Source organism: Chanodichthys erythropterus, chromosome 7 (genome assembly GCF_024489055.1).
Source record: "Chanodichthys erythropterus isolate Z2021 chromosome 7, ASM2448905v1, whole genome shotgun sequence".
Lineage (NCBI taxonomy): Eukaryota > Metazoa > Chordata > Actinopteri > Cypriniformes > Xenocyprididae > Chanodichthys > Chanodichthys erythropterus.
Window position 1 is genome coordinate 6,061,221 of NC_090227.1, and position 24,416 is coordinate 6,085,636.

The 24,416-nt window shown below is 36.6% G+C and overlaps 1 protein-coding gene across 2 annotated transcripts in view; it reads left to right on the top strand.

Annotated features, from left to right (window-relative positions):
* The window catches only part of aplp2 (amyloid beta (A4) precursor-like protein 2), a 106,930-nt gene that overhangs the window by 73,826 nt on the left and 8,688 nt on the right, over positions 1-24,416 (top strand). Inside the window, exons 6-14 of one of the 2 annotated variants that reach the window (XM_067389712.1) lie at positions 150-355; positions 1,864-2,031; positions 8,099-8,232; positions 8,383-8,457; positions 8,541-8,699; positions 11,207-11,335; positions 13,646-13,745; positions 15,874-16,047; positions 22,554-22,636. In XM_067389712.1, the coding sequence (XP_067245813.1) occupies positions 150-355; positions 1,864-2,031; positions 8,099-8,232; positions 8,383-8,457; positions 8,541-8,699; positions 11,207-11,335; positions 13,646-13,745; positions 15,874-16,047; positions 22,554-22,636 (1,228 nt within the window). The remainder of the gene's footprint in view (positions 1-149; positions 356-1,863; positions 2,032-8,098; positions 8,233-8,382; positions 8,458-8,540; positions 8,700-11,206; positions 11,336-13,645; positions 13,746-15,873; positions 16,048-22,553; positions 22,637-24,416) is intronic. The other variant, XM_067389713.1, reaches the window with a different exon arrangement.

The following is a 24,416-nucleotide window of genomic DNA, read 5'->3' on the forward strand; positions in this document are numbered from 1 at the left end:
TTTTAAAAGGGTATTTTGGCAGTAATACTATTTTAAATGACGACTAGGATGTAGCTTGCTGCTAAATTAAAAAAAAAAAGGCAAAAAGACCAAAAAAGATTTAATATTCTCTCAAAATCTTGTTCATTGTCTTTTTATCTTGTTTTTAGCGAGCCTGTTGCCAACGAGCCACCCACTCAGGAGGACACAGCTGAAGAAGAGGAGGAGCAGGATGAGGACGGAGATGAGGAGGACTACCACTACATCTATGAGGATGAAGAGGAGGACCGAGACAGTGAGGAAAAGGATGTGAAGAAACAGAAAGCTGCTATCCCTGAGAGCCAGGATGATGACAAAACTCTGCAGGAAGTGGAAGGTCAATATCACACTGTTTCCTTCATTTATTTCCTGACTGCCACAAAGCGTCCAGCTACAGCAGCTCATTTGATACATATCTCTGGTCCTGTTCACTATAGAGGCTTACATTTATTGACCTATTTTTTATATCTGAATTTAAGTGCACATTTTATTGCTTGCCATTGTCTATACATCCTATATAGCGCAACAGTCGGGTTCCAGAAGTAAAAAATCTCATTCTTTTTCTCCATAGAGAAATGAATTTTTTTTTTAACAATTGTGTATAACAGAAAGATTGAGTCAAGATATATAATTCTGTTAAAACCACACGCCAGTGTTCTAGAAGCAAAATTATGGTAAGGCTCAGAAGTGCCAACGAAGCAGGTAATCAAATGAATTTCCCCATGCTCTCAAACTTACATATTTGTATGTATCTGAATATTTTGCTGTGAAGTTCATTGATTTTATACTAAAGGGCTGTTCACACCAAGAACGGTAACTATAACGACAGATGTAACTAAAGTTTTAATAATTATTCTAAATATTTGAGGAAAACAAGTCCACATTACAGCTATAACGAGAACGACACTGACGAACTATATCATTTTAATCACTTTACAGACTATTTTTTTTCCAGCTGAACAATAAAAACATTGACAGTCAACCAGAATCCACATAACTTTAAAGAGCTTGAGTATTTAATAGTCATAACTATGGGTGTGACGAGATCTTATGCCAAGGGAGAAATTAGGATACGTTTACATTACGCCTTTCACTGTCGTTTTGCTTTTCGTAAAAAATAAAAACCAATTAATTCAGTTGGATAACGGTCGCTTGAGTTCCATCCAGCTCATCCAACACAAGCAGCAGAGCCATACGCAGCCCAGCAGCAGGAATCAGAGTTTACTGATCACGTGATGAGATGACTGACAAGACCATGGCGGAGGATTCGTTGCACAACAGAGCCCAAGCATCTGATAAATGTCTCGCCTTGTAGAATTCACACTCTGCACCGCCACTCCCTATTCACAGAGTACGTGCAATCATGAAAGCGAAAGTAAAACGTGAACGTGCATTCAAACGTGATTTCAATACCCCGCATTTTTGAAAGCAGCTCCCTGATGCATTCAAATCTCTCCCATTTGAAAGTTATCTTAGGCTGGGCTGTGTATTTGTAACAATCTCTTGGCTCTGTATCATGTTTATTATTGAGGATTTCTTAAAAATACTGTGTTAAAATCTCGTGAACTCAATCTCATGTCTCGTCTCGTTTTGTGAGCTACCCGTCTCGTCACACCCCTAGTCATAACTGAAGTGAGCTTATAATGAACAGAACGTTATTGTCCGTTGGTATGGACACTAATATTGTTATAATTATCTATGGAGAAAGCCAATAGAAAAAAAAAGTCCATTCCCAAGGCCACTATAAAAGTGTGCAGTCGCTGTTGCGCTCTATAGTTGAAGGGCATTACTGATTGCTGCCCCCGGTGGCTGGAGGCTCTAACTGTGCCTCCCCTCCTGTGTTAGCTGTGTGTTCTCTGGAGGCGGAGACCGGCCCCTGCCGCGCCTCTATGCCTCGCTGGCACTTCGACATGCAGCAGAGGAAGTGTGTGCGCTTCATCTACGGAGGCTGTGCTGGCAACCGCAACAATTTCGACTCAGAGGAGTACTGCATGGCCGTGTGCAAACGTTTGAGTAAGTCACACTCGTCATCAAGGACTCCGCCCCCTTCTGCTCTGCCCTGCTCCTTCCCCTTGCTTTCTCTCACAATGCTAACACTAGCCTACCGAAACAGCCTGCTTTAAACTGGGTTTTAAATGCAACCTTGGAAAACGAATGGTTGAGATTTAAATTTCTGATTGGATGAGCCGCGGTCAAAGTCATTATAAATGTGCACTGTGCATTCTATATCAATGCATTATTTGGCAAACAATTTGTGTTTCACATTTTAAATTTTTAATATTTAATGAATAATAACAAAAATAAAGAATTTTAATAACATCATTAATAGTAGTAATAATAGAAATAGTAATAACAATAACGGTAATAAATGTATTTAATTATTGAAGATTATTTATTTTAATTCTAATTAATTGTACATAATTGAATTACTTATTAAATAACAATAATAATATTTATTATTATTATTGTTGTATAATATTATTAATATTAGTAGTAGTAGTAATTTAACATTGTAATTTTAAGCACATTCTTGTTGCATTTTATTAAAGCAAAACATCACCTGAGGTCATGTGTTAATGTTTTCAGTTAATGTGTTGTTATTGATTTAATCTATTCTAATTTGTTATTTTCCTGTTGTTTCTACTTGTGCAGTGTCCCATTCCTGTTTGCTTGTGTCTTTGCTTTCTTATGCATCTTTTATTTCTAATCTGCTAATGTATTTGATTTGTGTAGGAGTAGAAACCATCATCCATGTGTTCCTGTGGCAACATGAACTGATGGGTTTAATATGATTTTTTTTGTTTTTTTTTTATCATGGTAACCTTCAAGGTACCTTTTGTCCTCTTATCAAGATAGATGCTGAAGACTGTTTGTTCGAATCAGTATGCATATCTGATGTTGCCTTTTGTACACAGCCTTATGGGTAATCAAGTCTGTCTTGTCATCTGTATACTAAGGAAACCTGATTTTAACTCATGTCTTGATCATAGCGTGCAGAGTTGTGCTGTAACTCTTAAGATAAATGCTAAGGGGGAGCAGTTCTGTCAGAAGAGAGCAATTCAGAGGACAGGATGAAAGGAATGGGAAATGAAGGACTGTCTAGTTCTCTCAGAATCAGGGGAATTACAAAGCCATCTCCAGAGTCGTAGCTCTCTGTGGGAAGTTTATTCGTCTCTTTGGTCTGATCTTAGTGGTCTACTTTTTGTCAGCTGTTCCTCCTTTGCTCCCTTTGGACCTGTCTGTCGGTCTGCCTATCTGTCTGTTTCTGGCTGCAAATGTGTTTAAAGAAATTGTCTCTATAGCTTTTTTCCAAAAGATAGTGAGTTACTTAAAGGCCCCGATAAACTCACAGCAAAGTTTTTTCATTCTTCGTTTAGGGGTAAAAAGAAGTTCGAAATACATGAGCAGCGATATACTGTTAGCGAACATCCTGATGCCACCCATGCCTCTGAGAGCAGTGTTTTGATGAATATGTAAATATGTGCTGCGCGCTTTCCTTTCAATAAAATAAACTTACAGAAGAGGGCGTGGCTTTAACAGCTTGCACTTCGGTTGCTCAACAACAACAAAACTGGAGAATCTCACGCAGCCAAAATGAGGATTGTCAGTAACGTGTTCAGCCTTACATTGTTCAAACCGGAGTCGACACTGATGGAGAGACTCAGGAAGAAGTTACAACTTTTAGAATGAAACTGGACGTTTCTGAATGGATACATTTATGTAGTTGCTGTGGAGTTGATTCATCTCAAAGACTAGCATGTGTCGTCATGTTAATCTTTTGTGCAAATCCAGCATTGAATTGACCCTCGTTTGTGAAGCAGTCCGCTGTAAAATGACGGCATGACAACAACACTCTACTACAACAACTCTTCCTCTTCTCTAAAGCAGCCCAACATGGCCTCACCCCCTTTGTAGCGTGTTCTCAGGGGGCGGAGTTTATGTAAATTATAGGGTTAGTGATGTCACTAACCCGGACGAAGCTCGGTGAGGGACTACACCGAGCTTCGTTTGTTGCCAGCTGTTTGTGGTAGTCCTTAAACAGCGAATTCTTTAAAAGAAAATATCTCCCTTTGCATTGAACTTTGAGTGTTGTAACTTTGCAGATGTTGCAACATTACACACTAACTAAAGTTTAAGTGAAATCATAAATAACCACAACTGAAAAACAAGCAACTCAAAGAAAAAATAAAAACGTGTCAGTGTTTTCGATTAGAATTTCAACTTAATTTTCTACTATAAATCGGCTCTCCATTGTGTTCCTGTTTTCACTCGGGGACGTCCTACCTTGAGGGACTTAACTACGGAAGCCCTGAACCGCATGGTGAAAAAAAAAAAAAAAAAAAACTTGGTAGGGAGGAAAAAAAAAATCGAAAAGTTATCTCGTTATTTCAACATAAGTCGTTATAACGACATAATATCTCGTTATTTCAACATAATAAGTCGTTGTAACGACATAATATCTCGTTATTTCAACATAATAAGTCGTTGTAACGACATAATATCTCGTTATTTCAACATAATAAGTCGTTATAACGACATAATATCTCGTTATTTCAACATAATAAGTCGTTGTAACGACATCATATCTCGTTATTTCAAGATATTAAGTCGTTATAACGACATAATATCTCGTTATTTCAACATAATAAGTCGTTATAACGACATAATAACTCTTCATTATCTATCAAGTATGATAAAGGACGTACACATGTTAACGTCCCCTGTGGCGCAACGCTAAAGTATTGACCCGCCAGTCTAGCTTTTACTGCGATCGCCGCGGTTTCGAATCCGCCTTTTGCCGAGTTCGTTCTTCTCTAGTTTCACATCACATATCAAAAAAGGCATTTATTTTCAATAGAAATTAAAACAATGTTATAAAAGTGCAAATAACCTGCCTAACGAGTGTTTAATAACATTAAAAGTATTTATTGGGCAGGGTTAGCAGCATGTTCGATATTACCCACTAGAGGGCAGAATAAGACAGGGAATCAATTAAAGAATGCAATAGTTATGTTGAACTACTGTTACAATTTGGTGCTCCAAAATCCCAGAGGTTTATCATGGGAATTTGCGTTCATCCCAGGCTAACCTTTATTGAGGTTAAATTTATTAGACCATAAATTTATTAGACATCCTATTTATACTAAATGACAATAGCAGCATTTTCACGATATGCTATTTATACTAGGTGAAAATAGCGATATATTCTATTGACACCATGTAAAAGTAGCCTATCAGTTCTTTGCAAGAAGTGTAAATAGTATTTAGATGCTGTAGGCTAGTATTGGCAGATACTGTACCTCAGTATTTTTGTACAGGATGCAATAATATCATATAGAGTGATTATATTTATTAAAATTATTAAATGGATGCTGCATTATTGGGAGAATAAAACCCCTCCACTTTCCACCAACCCTACTCAATGAACACTTTTAATATTATTAAACACTTGTTCACATTTTATTTCCACTTTTTGAACATTATTTTCATTTTATTGAAAATGTATATGATGAGAAAATAGGAGTGAGCTCTATTATTGGGTGAGCTCTGCAAAATGCTGATTCTACCCCGCAGCGATCGCTGTAAAAGCCAAAATCTGAAACCCTTCATGCTATTGTTACGCCACTGAATACATCGAAATACAACTGTCCCTTTTTAAACTTCAGTGGCCCAACCAGACACTGGAGCTATACTGTAAAGAGTGTTTGTCAACAAGGGACGCTATTTGCACTTACTGTAAATAGACACTCCGTGTCCTATTATTTCAATATATTAGCACCTATTTTGATTTTTATATCTTTAGAAAATATTACAAAGCAGTTTGTTTGCAAGCCCAGAATAAAAATAAAAAAAAATAAAAAAACCCCTCTTAAAAACGTTTTTGGCCCCTGGACTAGTGCATCTCTATGTTTTATTATAGTTCAAATCAGATTGGACACCGGGCTGTAAGTTTGACACCCCTGACATTTGCACTGTAAATTGTTTTATTTACTATGGTCTAATAAATTTAACCTCAATAAAGGTTAGCCTGGGATGAACGCAAATTCCCATGATAAACCTCTGGGATTTTGGAGCACCAAATTGTAACAGTAGTTCAACATAACTATTGCGTTCTTTAATTGATTCCCTGTCTTATTCTGCCCTCTAGTGGGTAATATCGAACATGCTGCTAACCCTGCCCAATAAATACTTTTAATGTTATTAAACACTCGTTAGGCAGGTTATTTGCACTTTTATAACATTGTTTTAATTTTTATTGAAAATAAATGCCTTTTTTGATATGTGATGTGAAACTAGAGAAGAACGAACTCGGCAAAAGGCGGATTCGAAACCGCGGCGATCGCAGTAAAAGCTAGACTGGCGGGTCAATACTTTAGCGTTGCGCCACTGGGGACGTTAACACATGTATGTACTTTATCATACTTGATAGATAATGAAGAGTTATTATGTTGAAATGACAGGATATTATGTCGTTATAACGACTTATTATGTTGAAATAACGAGATATTATGTCGTTATAACGACTTAATATCTTGAAATAACGAGATATTATGTCGTTATAACGACTTATTATGTTGAAATAACGACTTATTATGTTGAAATAACGAGATATTATGTCGTTATAACGACTTATTATGTTGAAATAACGAGATATTATGTCGTTATAACGACTTATTATGTTGAAATAACGAGATAACTTTTCGTTTTTTTTTCCTCCCTACCAAGTTTTTTTTTTTTTTTTTTTTTCACCATGCGGTTCAGGGCTTCCGTACTTAACAAAAGGAATGAACCAGAGAAGATTTTCACATCAAAGAAGGCGGGGCCTCAGAGCCACACCTACCTTTTATGTAATTGCCAATGTCCAATGGTAGTTTGCAGGCGTTTACCAGCCAGAGCGAACTTTTCCAGAAAGTTTGCTTTGGCAAGCTGTTTTGAACTCCCGAAACGAACACAAAACCAACTTCATATTGGCCGGTTTTGTTTGAAATTATGTCACCAGTTCATTCTCCGATTTTGCTTGAAGTATATTGGGGTCTTAATTATCTACTGTCTGCCCTCTAAAACAGCCTCCTAACCATCATCGCAACCTCATAAGTGACTGATTTAAAACACTTGACTAATGGTCACTCAGTGTGCACCACTCAAATAGCACTCTTCACATGAACCGTGGAAAAGGCCTGACTGACCCTCACATTTCCAATAAAGTGTAACAGTGCAGACACATTTTTAAAAAGTCTTTAAAAGTTATAAGCTATGAACCAAACCGTCCAGTGCCAAGATGAATCACAACGTTACAAACGTTGATTAGAATCAAAAATTATTTGAAAATAGAGTTGAATGATGGGAAGAACTACAATCCCATAAAACATTGTGAATTACATAAATTAAAAATGAAAGAGAGATTTACAACTATTCATTTAAAGAAATGTATTCATGGTAGTGGGCGGATGCTAAAAAGTTCTTTTGGCTTGATTTGCTCTTCATGATTCTCTGATTGATGGAGGTTTTTCTGCAGAATCATGGGTAATGTAGTTTTTCCACCAGGAGTTCAATTTTAAAAAATAACTTGAAATAATCAAGGCAAATGGCTTCAACAAAAGAATAAATCATAGATTTACAACCTCGTAGCTCACAGTAGGTCTGTCTTTAAAGATTTAAAAGTTATTGTACAAAATCTTTTTCCTATGAATAAAAGGATGGGATTGATGCAATCTAAAAGCTTGATACTGCAATTAACTCAAAATACATGCTTCACAAAAATTGGATAAAGAAAAGTCCATTTTAATTTTTATGAATACTTTTAAGTATTCATAAACAAATACATTTTAATCCCTCAACTCTGAAACTTTTCACTAAGCTTGTCGCAATGCTTTATGGGATTGCCATTTCCACAAAGTATACAAGCATTCAGCCTTACATATTGGCCGAAAAGATATCTTATCTTAAGACAGCATAACTTGCTTCCTAGTATGAGCAACAGCCTACGTTTCTGCTTCCTAAAAATGCTTCCTAACTTGCGTTTCCAAAAGAGCTGATGTTTGGACCACCTACTTACAAACTCTCTCTTTCCCCTCCTCAGCTGTGCCGCCCACCCCTCAACCCACAGATGATGTGGATGTGTACTTCGAGACCCCAGCAGATGATAAAGAGCACAGCCGTTTCCAGAAGGCCAAGGAGCAACTCGAGATCAGACACCGCAACCGCATGGAGAGGGTGAGTGAGAGGTCACATTTACATTTAGATAAGAGAGTTGTCATGTGACATCCCCGACCATTATCGAGTTGTTTCTGTTTGGCCTTTGAGGTCCAGCCCTTATTTGTGTCACCAGAGCCCCAAGGTTTTTGTATGTGTTGCTCCCATCAGGTGAGGAAGGAGTGGGAAGAGGCTGAGAGCCAGGCCAGGAACCTGCCCAAAGCTGAGAGACAGACACTGATCCAGGTTAACCTCAGCTTCCATGCCAGAGGACATCTCGTACAAGATGTGACTGTTTATTTATGGGGGTTTTATTATTCTCTCTGCAGCACTTCCAGGCAATGGTGGAGTCCTTGGAGGAGGAGGCAGCCAGCGAGAAACAGCAGCTGGTGGAGACTCACCTTGCTCGCGTGGAGGCAATGCTGAACGATCGGCGCCGTCTTGCCCTGGAGAACTACCTAGCCGCTCTGCAGGCTGATCCACCAAGGGTGAGACAACACACAATTAAATAATGCTTCCGTTTACAACTGATATTAACATCCTTTTCGTTGGTGAATGGTAAATGCATGTGTTAAACATTTCGTGATCCAATAACTTAAAACACCTACTGAGATAGTCGTAAATACATGACAATTAAGAGTGTCCATTATAAAAAAAATCTTTTAAAATCTAGTTTATAACTAGAAATTAGAAATGTACTTTGTATTATTAATGCTGGTTTCATATGGTTTTGAAAAATAAGTTTTTAATACCATAAATGTTTTGGGGAGTTGCACAAAATGACATTTTACAGCTTAAACTAATTTTGCTTTGCCATAAAGAGGTCAAATTATTTGATATTGTAAGAGACTTATTGATCTTAATACACAGTCATGAGTCTCTGCAAGTGTCATGTTTTTTCCTGTATGTTGGTTGCACCACATGACTTTGGTTTGGTGGACAGAATTTTTTTTTTTTAATGTATATATAAAAGTTTCTACCAATTTTTAACTTTTACAAAATGTTATTCTTTTAATGAGGCTTTTTTTCTTCACCCTAATTTCAGGACAGTTTAACTTGGACTTTATACCTGCCAAAAAATATCACAATGAATTTAAAGGGATCATAAACTGCATTATTTTATTATTTTATAATGTTTCCTGGGCTGCAGTTATAATGTTTGAATGATTTTTATATCAAAAATTGTCATAATTTAGAAATAAAAGGCATTTTTCCTACCCTGATTTTAGCCCTCTGATTTGAACGCACTGTTTGAAGGGGCGTGTCTGCGGTGAGACTTCAGTGTAAACACCCACTGCTGTGATTGGCTGACATCATTGCAATTGAAAAAAGTATTACATGTGGAATCCGTTCAAATACTTTTAGCACATTTTTACTATTACAGCTGTCGAGATTAACAAATCGTGAGAAATGTTGATTATTGCATGGAAGGATGCAGTGATTAAAGTGAGCAGATGACAGTCTGTTGATCATGTGAATGCGGTGATCTCATCATTGCAATACAATTTCTGCACTCTCACGAAATGCTTTCACCATAACTAACAATGCAAACATGATTTAAATACAGTAAGAGATGCACTGTGTAGTGTAAGAGCAGTTTTGGCAAGTGTCGAGACAGCTTCAGCCATTATAAAGAGAGCATTCTTTGAAATAGAAATACTAGGAATATTCATTATGAATTTAACTGTCATTACCAGTTTAAAAATGAAATGCGTTATAACAGTTTGTGGGGTCCTTGCTGTTTAAAGAACCGTTAATTCCTAATCTTTGAGCAAAAGTTTTTGGGCAAAGCCAGTATTGAATTGCGACTTGTTCTCAAAAGAGTCACTAGAAAAATGTATGGTACAAACATGCAAGTCAGCAGTGATGTGACTAGGATGTTTGTTAAAAATAAACTGAATCCATTTTTCTCTGACATCGGGATCCTTCGGCAGCTTATGCATAGATGAGATTTTTCCACAGCCATGAACAGCATAATGTCTGTGTGGCATCGCAATATTGTCATTATCAAAATCTTATCTTAAACTACTAGGCCTACTTTAGATCCACTCACTGCTCATCGACTGAACACCAGTGGGTGGGGACAACAATGTGATGATGTAAAAGTAGGCGTTGTTGTCTTGCTCCAGAGGCAGTCATATGCAAATGATTCTGCCGCTGTGACGTCACATGCAACCTCGGATCCAAACTAATCTTTTTTACAGCTTGATTATATAAACGCTTTTTTATTGATGATGAGGACGTTTTAAGTTATGGAATTGCAGGATGTAATGATGCAAAGACCTCTTACATGCTAAAAGATCAAGGAAAATTTGATTTCTCATGTCATGACCCCTTTAAATTCTGAAAAATTAAACATGTTAATATAGTGTATTTGAGTCATTGAATGTTTAAATTGCATGTTAATGTATTAAAGGATCCGTCATGTCATTGTCCCACCGATTACCCCTCGAAAAGGATGAAATGCATGTTTAATACCAGGTGTGGTTGGTATTATTGTCCTTGCAAGCTCTGTGAGAGATTAAAAGAACTTTGAGAGATAAATCCTTCCTTGAAGGATTGTTCTCACCTCATAATGACCAGATTACACTTCTCGTACTTGAGTCTCTGATGGGCGATGGTTGTCTTTCCCCTCTGCGGTGTGATTTAATGGTGGCAGATAACCTGTCCTCTATTATCCTGCTGAAAGCTCACAACAGCGAGGGCGGCTTCAGTTACTTAAGATATTAATTTGAATTGGGCACCTATGTAATGTTTAATCCCCTGAAATGATTTGCACGAAGAGAGCTAGAGCCGGACTTGCACAAGCAGGCACGTTTTCAGCATCTCTGCTAATCCTCTTGTTATTTCTCTGTCCTGCGGATCTTGCGGCTCTTTGATCCTAGTGCTGATTCACGCATCGGCCAATTCGTAAGCAGACGTCCACCTGACTCACCCTGCCTTTTATTTTCTCTCCTTTGTGGTCAATTTATCTCCCCTCTCTCTATCTCCGCAGCCCCACCGCATCCTGCAGGCTCTGAAGAGGTACATGCGTGCCGAGAATAAGGATCGTCAGCACACCATCCGCCACTACCAGCACGTCCTGGCTGTGGACCCTGAGAAGGCCGCCCAGATGAAGTCCCAAGTCAGTGCCGCCCCCAGCTGCCTCCCTTTATTGCTAAATCCAATACTTTCTTTGGTCTTTTCTTATCTTGCATATGGTTTTGCCCAATTTATAACAGTTTCACTTGCCTTTTGGTCCCTGCTGAACATTCAGAGACCATAAATAAGCCATTTCCCAAAAAGATGTTAAAACCGTGGTAAGCAATAGTATATGGTAGAGTTGAAAATGTTCATTATTTTTTCTTTCTAATTGGTGCTGGTAGTAGCACAGAAATAACTAGCTTCCCCTTTAAGCTTTGGAATTGAACATGTTTTTTGTGCGCACGTACATTGTTTAAAAGTTGAGAGGATTGTCCATTAGTGAGTTAGCGTGACTGGATTCTCTTGTTCGAACATTATATGAGAGATTAGCACTGCAATGCTCTTGTGTAACATCACACTTAGCGATTTGATTGGATGTAACTTTAGAGTCTGAGCCAATGGCGTGGCTCTATAATTTGCATTCCAGACTGGCCTCAGTCAGCTCTAATGTTTGTCATGGGAGACGGGACATGGCACAGACCCGGAGGTGTGTGCAGATCTGAGAATCATGGGAAATGAAACCTGCATTCCCGACAGTTTATATCTTGTATTTTTGTTTACTGACTGATAGCTGTTCCTGTTTATTTCAGATTTAATTATGGGCAAACTTCTAGTTCTGAGGCCGTTTTACAAAGCATTTCTTAAGAAAAAATATTCTTAATTGCTAGTTTCTTCTTGTTTTTTATCTTACAAATAAAGTTAAGAATATTTTGTATTTCCAAAAACACTTAAGATTGTTCTCAAGACAAAACTTGAGAATGTTCTTGAAAAGAATGTTCTTAAAAATCATTGTACCTAACCTCTTAAAGTTAGAATAACCTCCAACTTGTCTTAATTCTCAAAGGTAAGATGTTTTATGAATTTATTGGGTTGTTTTAAATATTAAGCATTAGCTAGTAGCTACATAAATATATAATAACAGGAAAAATAACTAGTGTGTGCCTGATTCTTATGATTACTACGGTAATCAGCAGGCAGCGCAAAAAGACAGTTGATCGCCATACCATCAGATAACACCACTATAATACTATAATATAATTTTCTTCTTTGAAAAAAAAACTTAAGAACTTAGTCATTTCTTTAAGATTTCTTAAAATGATTTGAATCTGAATCTGCTCATCTTTAAAGGACTTTTCATGGGATGGGACTCATGGGAGTTAAAGGGATCGTTCACCCAAATGAAAATTCCCATATGATCATTTACTTACCCTCATAATGACTTCTGTGGAACACAAAGGGTGTAATTTGAAGAATGTTCTTGCTGCTCTTGTCCTAGAAAAATCTCTTAACCAAAGAAAATGCAACAGCTCTAATGAGAATTGAGAGTTATAGTGGGAAGGGAATGATTTTCTGTGAATAATGACTTAACAAAATCAATCTGAACTTTTACAATGCTTTTTATGAAATAGGTTTCACAGTGCAGTATAAATTTTTATTTCCAGTTCTTTTGTGCTCAACAGAATAAAGTCAGTCACACAGTTTTGGAATGGCATGAGTATAAGTAAATGATGACAGAATTTTCATTTTTGGGTGAACTATCCCTTCATCAATTGTCAAGATTCATGTAGGGTTTATAAAAGCACTTAGTGTTTGAGCAAAAATAGCAGCCACACCGGTGGCTTGTGGGGCTGTGCTTTATATAACTGTGTGTTTGAGAAATGGCAGCACAGTCTATTTTGGCAACTCCTCTCAATTGAGTTGAAGTCCAGGTATGACTAGCAGACCAACATAAACCTTCTTACTTCCTAAACCAACAGTGTGACAGCTAAATACAGTATGGAGGAAATTTCTGAGCTCCAGACGGACGCCTAGAGGGTCTAAGAGGATATTTTGAGCATTTTTCTTTTTTCCCTTCACACATATATATATATATATAATATATATTATATATATATATATATATATATATATATATATATATATATATATATATATATATATATATAATTTATAAGCCCTTCATTGCCATCTGTTGCTTGTTTTTGAGCATTGCACACAAAATTGGTGACAATAAAAGAATAGGCGTGGTTGCTCACACACACATTTTACAACAGTCACACCATTTCTTCTCCTCATCATTTACGCATTAAGATTGCCACAAAGCTTTTGTTTTCCTGTTTTACATCCATCCAACGCTACATGCCCTTTAACACAACCACAGACCTGTTCCATCTTGCAGAATGGAGTTTTTTTATAAATATCATCTTGCGTAAATCAACCTCTGTTAGAAGTGTGTGTCTGTGTTTCTTAGGTGATGACCCACCTGCGGGTGATTGAGGAGAGGATGAACCAGAGCCTGTCTCTGCTCTACAAGGTGCCATACGTCGCAGAGGAGATCCAGGATGAGATTGGTAAGTGTGGACATCTGGATCAGGGTGGTGGTTTAGAAAATGGTGGAAATGGACTTCTTTCAAACACGTGCAACAAGCATGTGATGGTTATTGCACACTACAGACAAGAAGAAAAAGAGATGCTCTTCATGATAGACATTTGTATAAAATTTCTATAAATTCCAATTTTTTATGTTACAATGTTTAAATCGTTCGCTGCTTTAACAACTTTTACTACAACTTTGATTCCACGTCCTTTTGTCACATTATTTTTTTTTTGCATCATGAGCTTGAGTAACACAGTGAGTACTAGTGGCAGGTATTTTCCTTTGTTGCTAGGAAACAACTCAGAGGAAGGTGTCAGCTTCAATGTTTTAATCATGTTTTTGTCCATTTGGTTTTACTGCTGACAGTGAGCACAGGATACACTAATTCTGTCTGTCACAGATCCACTGCATAAGATCAAGTTTGTGAAATGTTTGCTTGAAATATTCAAGTGCACTCAGTTTTCCTTTCCATAGTGATAACAGCTTCTCTGATTGGTGGATCTCTGTGCAAGATTATGGGTAGTGTAGTTCTTCACTGGTATTTTACCTGTTAAAATCAGCATGAAATGCATGTCATTGATCTTATTGTGAATGATTAATCCATGCATACGTTTCATTTTTTTTTAATATATAATATAATATAATATAATATAATATAATATAATATAATATAATATAATATAATATAATATAATATAATATAACATAACATAACATAACATAATAATAAATATTTTTATATATATATATATATATATATATATATATATATATATATATATATATTTATTTGTATTTTTATATGTATATGTATATGTATATGTATATGTATATGTATATATGTGTGTGTGTGTATATATATATATATATAATTTTTTTTATTTATTTTTTTTATACAACACAACAAAATATTAAGGACAGCATGCCTGTTCTTTTGCTGTCATCTATTTTTTTTTTAATTATTATTAACGACATTCAAATCACAATCCCAACTTGAGGCTTCAACAGAAGCACATATCATTTTACTTAATCTTGAAACTTTATCACTAAACAGGTTTGTACATTATTTTTCCTTATGGAGAAAATGATTGCGATTTGTACTGTTCTCTGTTTCTGTTGCGACAAGCAGCAATGGATGAATGTTACTAAAGCAGACAGATTTTACATAATCAATAACCATCCATTCCTGCAAGTTAGGCTGGATTGCATTTAAATAAATCGTGATCCGTACTGGAGTTCATGTGAACTGAAACCCAGACCTCCCTTTTTCAAGCCGTCTTGCTTGATGTGGTTTGCTAGTGTGCACATGAGCTCAGAAAATGGCTTTCACAACAACCATCAAATGGAATTCTGAATGCAAACTCTAAAGTGCCCTTGATTTAACATGGATAAAGATGTACAAAGATTTTGGGTCTATTTTATGTTCTTTTGTCCTGATGTGAGCTTTTAGTCCCCTAAAAATGCAGAATCTCTCTGCATCTCAGATGCCAAGATAATTACACCTGTATGAAAAGCTTGGCTTCAGTAATTAGCACTCTCTCTCTCTCAGACACACACACACAGTGTAATTTGGCAACTCTTTTTATCACTCAGCTTGAAAACATCTCACCGCAATCAAAGTAAATTGGAGTGTTCTGAAGCGTTTGTTTGCACTGTGTTCTTTGTTTCAGGTGGAAACAGTCAAGCTGTTCCCAGAGACGCCCCTCTGCACTTACATATTTTTTTTCTTCTTTTTGTTCATTTTATGAGAGGAGCAGTGGCATTGTGTGTAGTGTAGATGAGACTAGTGTGTGGGGTTTGACAGAACTGGGTCAAGACTCCTCCAGATTCCCACTAGTGTGTGAAGATGTGTAGTTTTTAAGCCAGACTCTGTGGGAGAATGTTTTTGCAAGTTTAGAGAAGTACTAGAAAGGGTCATTATTTATCTTTACTGATGCCTGAAAATGCAGCAGTACGAAACCTTGTAATGGATAATTGATTGCGTTTATGACTGCTTCGTGCCTCGTTTAATGGTTTTAGGGATAAATCCTTTCCTCCATCTCTTCCCTCCTGTGATTTGCTGTTTTTAACCATGTTCTTCCTCTCTGTATATTCCAATTAAGATGAACTTCTGCAGGATCAAAAGGCAGATATGGACCAGTTCCTGTCCTCCATCTCTGAGTCTCAGCCTGATGTCACTGTGTCCTCTGAGGAGAGCATGGAGGTTCCTGCCTTTGAAGGAAAGCCCTTCCGCCCCTTCCAGGTCAACTCTCTGGGCTCCCCTGCTGAACCCGAGGGTAAGTTTCTTACTTAAGTTTTCTAAATTTAAATTTCAAAATCTTTGAGGCTCACGGTTGCTCTCCATAGTTTCTTAAAATGGCACTGTTGCCGAGGCAGGCTTTGCATCAGTGTCCTGCCACTAGACCCCTTCTCTATTGGACAATAATGGCTAAACCCAGTCGTTATACAGCTTTTTTTATCAAGCCTTGATTCTGCCACGCAGTAAAAAATATAAAAGGTAAGAAGGTAAACCATTAATCTCACAATTCTGACTTTTTTCTCAGAATTTGGACTTCAATCTATCTCAGAATTCTTAGAAAAAAGTAAGAATTGTGAGATATAAACTTGCAATCTGACTATATTTCTCTCACAATTGTGACTTTATATCTCACCATTTATTGATTTTTATTATTATTATTATTTTATTTTTTTTATCTCAGATATATGTACTTGCAATTGTGAAAAAGTCAGAGTTGTGAGATAAAAAGTCGCATTTACATCTTTTATTTTTTATTCCATGGCAGAAACAAGTTTCAATAGGTTTTAGCCAGTTTCCATGGTTGGTCGTCAGCTTGAGTTCAGCTTCAGCTTGAACATCTGAAATGTGCTCAAACCAAACTAGAATATCAGTTAATACCAGCAAACCACTTTAGGCTGGTTTAGATTGTTTTTTGGCTGGTTTGAACCCCATATATCTGTTACAGCACTTAAAATTAAGAAAAAAATAATATTGAATATCATATTTCTACTTTCTATTGAATATCATATTTGTAATACTATACTGTTAATACTATATCTAATGCTGAGAGCTTCCTGGATTTCCTGTAGTAACCTGAGGATATTCTAGCTTAGTAGGCTAAATGGTTAGCTATAAGCTAACTGAAAACTAAAAAGAGAGGCAAATATTTCAATTGACAATTATTATTGTTTCAGTTATATCATGTGATGGGAGATATATACTGTAAAGCACATTAATTGATGTATTTGCATTTAAGTCTACATTGGCTACATCAGCATAGAATTGTGATGAATGTTGATCTAGAGTGATGTAAAAGTCGCATGAATTTTGATATGACTCACATTGCAAAACATCAGACCTGTATCAGATTGAGGACCATATATGGAAGTGGCCCAAATCAGAATCAAAAAGATCAGATTCCATGTGGTTTTGAATAAAAGCAGATCCGAGTTGTGTACGAGCAAAATAATTGGCGAAAAATTTTGCTAACAAAGGTAAATGTGACCATACCTTTACTCACTAACCACTAGAATGAATCTTACAAAACCTGTTATGGTGTGTGCACACCAAAAGCAAAGCGAATATTTGCGTTGCGTTACTCGCTCTAGATTACTAGTGAGTTTTTGTTTTATCCATTAATCATACGTCAGCCCAAAATAAAAAAAAAAGAAGGTAAATAATTGCTTTTTAGAAAATGAAAATGAAATGTGACCTGCAAATTTTCCAGGAAAAGCTCAGCCAGCAGTACCTTGTTCACACATTAATGTTACGTCTTTTTCTCTGTCTGGCTCTTGTTTAAAGTATCTGTTTTGAGCCAGTACTAAAGCTCTGCTTGTAGCTTCTCTTTCAAAGCCAGTCGGGGGAAGCTCTCTGGCAGCATGAGGCCTATTCGCATTAACGTTTGCTAAATGCTGAATGAAGCCCTGACGTCCAAATATTGCACTCGGGCCATAGGTTTCTGCTTATCTAAGCTTGCCTGAATCCCCATTGGCATCGCCTTAAACGCGACGGCATTTGAAGTTCAGCTAAAATCATAAAGCCTGAGGCTCTGGCGTCACACTGCAGCCAAGTGCTTTGGAAAATCTCTCTCATTCAGAGCCCAGTCCTGCTCTTTCACTGTCCTGCCTGGGCCTGCCAAGCCTTTAAGGAAAGGGCGAAATGTGCGAAATTAAGGTGCAATATACAAAAAGAGAAATGAAATAAGCACATTAGAGCCCAGGAGGGCTTTCATTATGACAGGCCTGTCCAGAAACGCATCCTGGTTCTTTCTTTCCCCTGTTCTTTGATTTGTTTTTCTTTATCATTCTGTCCCTGCGGGATTCTCTTCCGTCCGCAGACACAGTTTGATAACCCTGACTACTTCTCTTTTACTCACCTGTTTTTTTTTCCTCTTTTTCTATTTCAATCTTTTCTTGTTTTGTCTTTTGCTTGTATGCAATGCCTAGGCGATCTCTCTGAACCCCCTCGTGCCTTCAAGAAAGGTGGGTCTCTGCTGCTTTTCTCAGTTTATCTTTTTTTTTCCTCTTCAGCCTCCTAAATGTTGTGTTTGCTCTCTTTTTTTCTTGTTTTTTTTGTTATTATTATATTTTATTTATTTGCATATTGTGCTGGGTATTGAGTCAGATTTTTTTCTATATTTAATTTGAATTCTGTCCGATATTGATTCAGTTTAGAGTATTTTCAGTAATGTCAACATTTACACATATTTCGTGACTGTTGTAGTACATTAAGTGCATTGTGACTGCATGTTAAATGTAAAAATATATATATATATATATATATATAAAAAATAAAACTGATTCACACACACAAAGCGCAGGGTTCATACTTTTTTGAATAATTTTAAAATATATAATTATTATTTTTTAAATTATTTTATAAAATAGTAACATTATTATTATAAACATAAAAATTTATATTATTGTTTTTATGTACGGATAATTCTGTCATTTTGGGAATTTAAAAATCTATATCGGATTGTTCAAATGAAAATGAATCAATTTTTACCCAGCCCTTCTTTCATACATCTTGAATCATCTTCCCATCTATCCTCATATTTTTTTACTGTATTTCCACCCCTTGGTTTTGCTCTGTCTGTCCCTTCAGTCCTGTTAGCCATCTTGTTCTTAATTTCCTCTCTCAGTCACTCCCTCAAATGGAGAGACCAAACATCCCATCTCTCAATGTCTGGCCGGAAGAGCTTTGCCTAATGAAAAGTCCAAGCTGCTTGTTAAGCTAATTAGCTATTTGGATCGGAGAACGAGTCCAGTGTAAATGTGCTGTGTGGTGCTAAAGCAGTTATGGCTGCCTCACTACCTGCCTTTGTCAGGAAGATAAATAACCTGATTCAGACCCAGCTCTCTGTGGGCAGATCTTTAGCACTCATTTGCTACTTATTGGTCCTCCTCTCGCCATTCTCCTGTTATCTTGTGCTTCTCGTGATGGGAGTTCGCTAATTTTCTAGTTCTGTTGCAGGACCGCTTTTTCAGCTGACCCAGAGCTAGATATTGCTCCCAGATTGTATAGTTGGAACACAAACCTGATTACCATTTAACCTTGTGGTTCCACCTCATGTGAATGTTATGGAAGCTTGTTTCTACCACTGTAATAAAAATAAAAAGGTAATTCTGACTTTTCTCCTAAAATCGCGAGATATAAACTCCCAATTGAGATATAATGATTGCGACAAATGAGATTACTTTATAATTTGCAATTGCGATTGATTTTATAACTCACAGTTGTGGCTTTATGTCTCGCAGTTGTGAGGAAAAAAAGTCAGAAAGATGAAATAGTTGCAATTATCTTTTATTTTTTTATTCCATAGAGGAAACAAGCTTGCATAGAATCTAATATCATATAAATCTGCTCTTAGATTATTAGTGGTGCTTGCAAAGCTTGCAGTTCACATTACCATTGCTTATACTTGGGGTTAGGATTTGAAACATCCCCCCCTAACCCTGAATATTAAGCTTTTAGAGCATAAATTGTATCATACCGTTTGAACTTCAGACATGAACGACACCTCAAATTATGCAGCTTGTCGATGAGAGGTGTGCTGTTACTTTTGAAATGGTGATCTGATGGTTTTCGTCTGATGAATAATTTAAATTGCATAACTTGCATTGAAAGTGGGACTTGTAGCTAGCAGACGGACTTGAGGATTGGCTCTTTTTACATGAGCTAGCTAGCAACCTCTTAACAAAGCTTCAGGAGCTAGCTAGAAAAACACCCAGAAACTGTATAGCAACACCGTACATCCACCCACAACACTGGCATCGTGATGGCGAGTAAGCACGGGCAAACACCACTCACGTTTTCTTTAGAAAATTTCCATCTCTGATTGGTCTTTTTGTTTTTGTCGTCTCATCTCATGTGTAAAGTCTAATTGTCTTACTGACACACTTCATCTCCATGTATTAAGTATTCAGCTTTGACTGTTTTGCCAGTGTCAATGTGGTGTGTGTATGTGTATTTTGGTGCTTAGTGATTCAGTCGTGCATGGTTAAGCTGTAAGCGTTTCCCTCCAGTACTTGTGACTGCCGTTGAACATAGTTAATCTTTTAGTGGTGGTGACCTGCTGCTTTGACAGTCAAACAATGAGTGTGGGCGAAAGGTATTGTTCTCCTCTCGACCAATGAGATTTCTCTGACGTGGTATTATGCAACCAGGACTCATTTCAGCCAGGTGTCTTTAGAAATTTCCAGCATTGACATGTTTTCCACTATTGTGTTACAAGAGAAAATGTTATTTACACTGTTTAATATTTTAAATTCATATACATCAAATCATGTCCCTTGTGAAAGAGAAGTACACTTTAGCATGTTTAAGTGCATGCTGAATGTAATGTTTTCCGTCACTTAATTGCTTATTTATAATTAAATGAAAAGGTTTTATAGTTTAAATTTATATTAAATGCAATTAGTTGAACCTAAGATTGTTTTTAAGACCCACTTAAGTGCATTTTTATATGAAATTGCATAATTGCTTTTATTGTCTTTGAAATAGAGTGGTACAGGGATGAAGTCCAAACCCGAAGTCTAATTCACCACCGATTCCCTCAAGATTTTATAATGGGATTTTTCAATTTATGAGGAAAATTAAGAGTAAAATAAAGCCAGTGGTTAACATAACTTGATGATAGATTTGACGTTTTGTTATAAGTAACTAAATAAGACATAGGAGAATTTCAAAGGAACCGGCGGCAAATTACTCTTCTGGGTTCTGACGTCATCCCTGCACCTATATATGGTTAAAGTGTACTGCCGAAACTAAAATATACTTAAATGTCATTTCTATTGAAAATTGTCATGTATTTGTAATTACACATTTGTAATAATGTAACAAAAGTGTAATATCAAATAACACACTACAGTTAAAATGATAATCAATTACTTCAAGTGCTTTAGTATGTTAGTCAACACATCATAATAAGTACTTCTATAATTTAACATTATTACAAAATGCACCTTTTAAAAGTATACTGAAAGGGATAATTCACCCAAAAATTATCCCATGATTTACTCACCCTCAAGCCATCTCAGGTGAATATGAATATCTTCTTTCAGAAAAACACAATTGGAGTAATATTAAAATATATCCTGGCTATTCCAAGCTTTATAATGGTAGTGAATGGGGTTCAAGATTTTGAAGCCCAAAAAAGTGTGTCCATCCATCATAAGAAGTAATCCATACGGCTCCAGGGGTTAATAAATTTTCATTTTTGGGTGAACTATCCCTATAAGTGTGTTATGAAACCTAGTCATGAAAGTGGACTCTCTTGGATATTTTTTGATATATCTCGGATTGCGTTCATCTGAAAGCAGATTGTCATAAAAACCTAGGATGGCTTGAGGGTGAGTAAATCATGGGGTAATTTTCATTTTTGGGTGAACTATCCCTTTAAGTGCACTTAAGTGTCCTTTGCTTTCAGTATTCTATTACCTGCAAGTACTTTTTAAAAATATACTTTTAGGATTTGAAGTACACTACATGTGCACATTGAATATAATTCAACACACTTCTTTTTTAGTTAATAGCCAGATAGGTATTTAATCATTATTTTGTAGGAAATACTGTCTTTCAAAACAAACTGTCAACATTTAATGTAGTAATTTAAGGCCTTTTATTTTTAAGCCTTTTGAAGAAATCACAGTTGGAAAGATGTCACCGGTGGGATAAATCAGTATCCTCTTGATTGAACTTGACCATTAGCCTTCACAAATTCCCAGCAGGTAGAAGCTCAAATGGACTGATTGGTTCTGGTACGGAACGACCACTTTTGATCATCCTGTCAATTGTTCCATTCAGAAATGTCACATTGTGGCAGGAAGATGGGTTATGAATGCAGTTTCATGTTGACTTTAATTGTTTAATATGTAGGGTGATTCTGTATATTTATAGAGCTGTTACAGGAAACAAGTGCTCACAGGATGTCTCAAGGCACTAATTCTACCAGGAAGAGACCTTTTGACCACAGTAGATCACACCTCTTACTGTGAGCTGAATGTTTACGCTGAGCTTGTCTGGACTGATCCAGGAGGACTCTGGCTTCAGCATGACTAATGAATGAGTCCATGTTGGTGTGCCATCCCCTGAATGACTGCGCTGAAAATAGATAAATAATGGCAAGGCAGCAGGTTTCTGGCCATGATTTGGCTTGTGCTAAAAATTTAAGTCTTGATGGCAGCTACTGTTGATCAGAGATATTTGTAAGCATTTGACTTTGAGTTTTCTTGCAAGTTTCCAATTTGTCTTCCTTTCTCTGGTTGGCTGTTCCCTCTGCAGGCTCTGGCATGAACAGTCTGGATGGTCTGATTGGAGCAGAAGAAAAAGTCATCAACAGCAAGAGCAAGATCAACGAAAATGTGGTGAGACCACCAGCCTGCCTCGAGCGCCACACACGCTTTACTGATCTGTTGCATACACTGTGCCAACCGCTGATGCCAACTGTCAATTACAGAAGCTAACAAAAAAATAACAATTCACGATTATTATAAATATTAAGTGCTAATAATAATACAATACAGAAATGCCTTCATGTTGCACCTAGATGAACAGTAATATGATACAGACAATTTGCTTTGGAAGTCTTAATTATGTATAGTGTATAGCTATGGTCTCATAGTTATAACTGTGCCATGTGAATTTATTTATCTTTACAGCGCTTGCAAGGCAGCACTGGATTAACATAGGATGGGGATTTTCAAATGTTTTGATGCCGAGGAAGCCCAAATATCATAGTCATCCACCTTTTAAAATATAAGGACATGTATAAATGCCATTTATACTTTAAAAAATAGCTGTTAAAAGCCAAAATATATATATATATTTAAATATTTTCTCTGTATTAAAGGATTAGTTCACTCCAGAATTAAAATTTCCTGATAATTTACTCACCCCCATTTCATCCAAGATGGGTTTTTATTTTTTTTTTTATTTTTATGTTTTTTAAGGAAAACATTCCAGGGTTTTTCTCCATATAGTGGACTTCACTGGGGTACAACGGGTTGAAGGTCCAAAATGCAGTTTCAGTGCAGCTTCAAAGGGCTCTACACGATCCCAGACGGGAAATAAGGGTCTTATTTAGCAAAACGAGTGGCCATTTTCTAAAAAAAAAAAAAAAAGATATACTTTTAACCACAAATGCTCATCTTTCACTACTCTGCGATCAGCCACACAGTACGTAATCATGTTGGAAAGGTCACGCATGATGTAGGCAGAAGTACCGACCCAGTGTTTACAAAGCAAACATGTAAAGACTTAGTCAAACAAAACAAAAAACAAACAAACAAAAAGAAAAACAGGAGGAGAAAATTATTTTTTTGCCTGTGTCACATGTGACCTTTCCAACTTGATTACGTAATGCGTGAAGTCGTGGTTCGTGGACACATCGCAGAGCTTAGTGCAAGAATACTTAAAAAGTATATAAATTTGTATTTATTTTTTATTTTTTGGAAAATGACCAATCGTTTCACTAGATAAGACCCTTATTCCTACACTGGGATCGTGTAGAGCCCTTTGAAGCTGCACTGAAACTGACATTTGGACCTTCAACCCATTGGTAGCTGTTGAAGTCCATTATATGGAGAAAATTCCTGGAAAGTTTTCATCAAAAAGAAGAAAGACAGACATGAACATCTTGAATGACATGGGATGGGGGTGAGTAAATTATCAGGAAATTTTAATTCTGGAGTGAACTAATCCATTAAAGTTGACAGGATCTTTTTTCCATCCCATTATTAATGTCATATTTAATGTTTCAATTTTATATACATTTAAAATGTATTTCTAGTCTCATTTTTGTAAATTATCGTTGAAAAGCAGCTTTATGGACAGTAGAACCTGCAGAGAGTACATAAGTGACAGTTTTTTACTTTAACACTCTGAGGTCTGACGGTATCGCCGGCGATACCACCGTGGTTTTTTTCTTATCAGTGTGAAAGAGACTCAAAATACTCCGTCAATGTTGCACATACAATTAAGAGTTATACACCATTTTAATCTGTGGAATATCTTCTTTCATTTGTGTACACTCAGAGTAAAAACAGAATTTTGTGCTTTTTGTAAAATAAAGAAAACTAACATGATGCGTGATTTCTCCTCTCCCTCTGAACGAACTCCAATCTGATAGTTCTCAGAAAATGAACT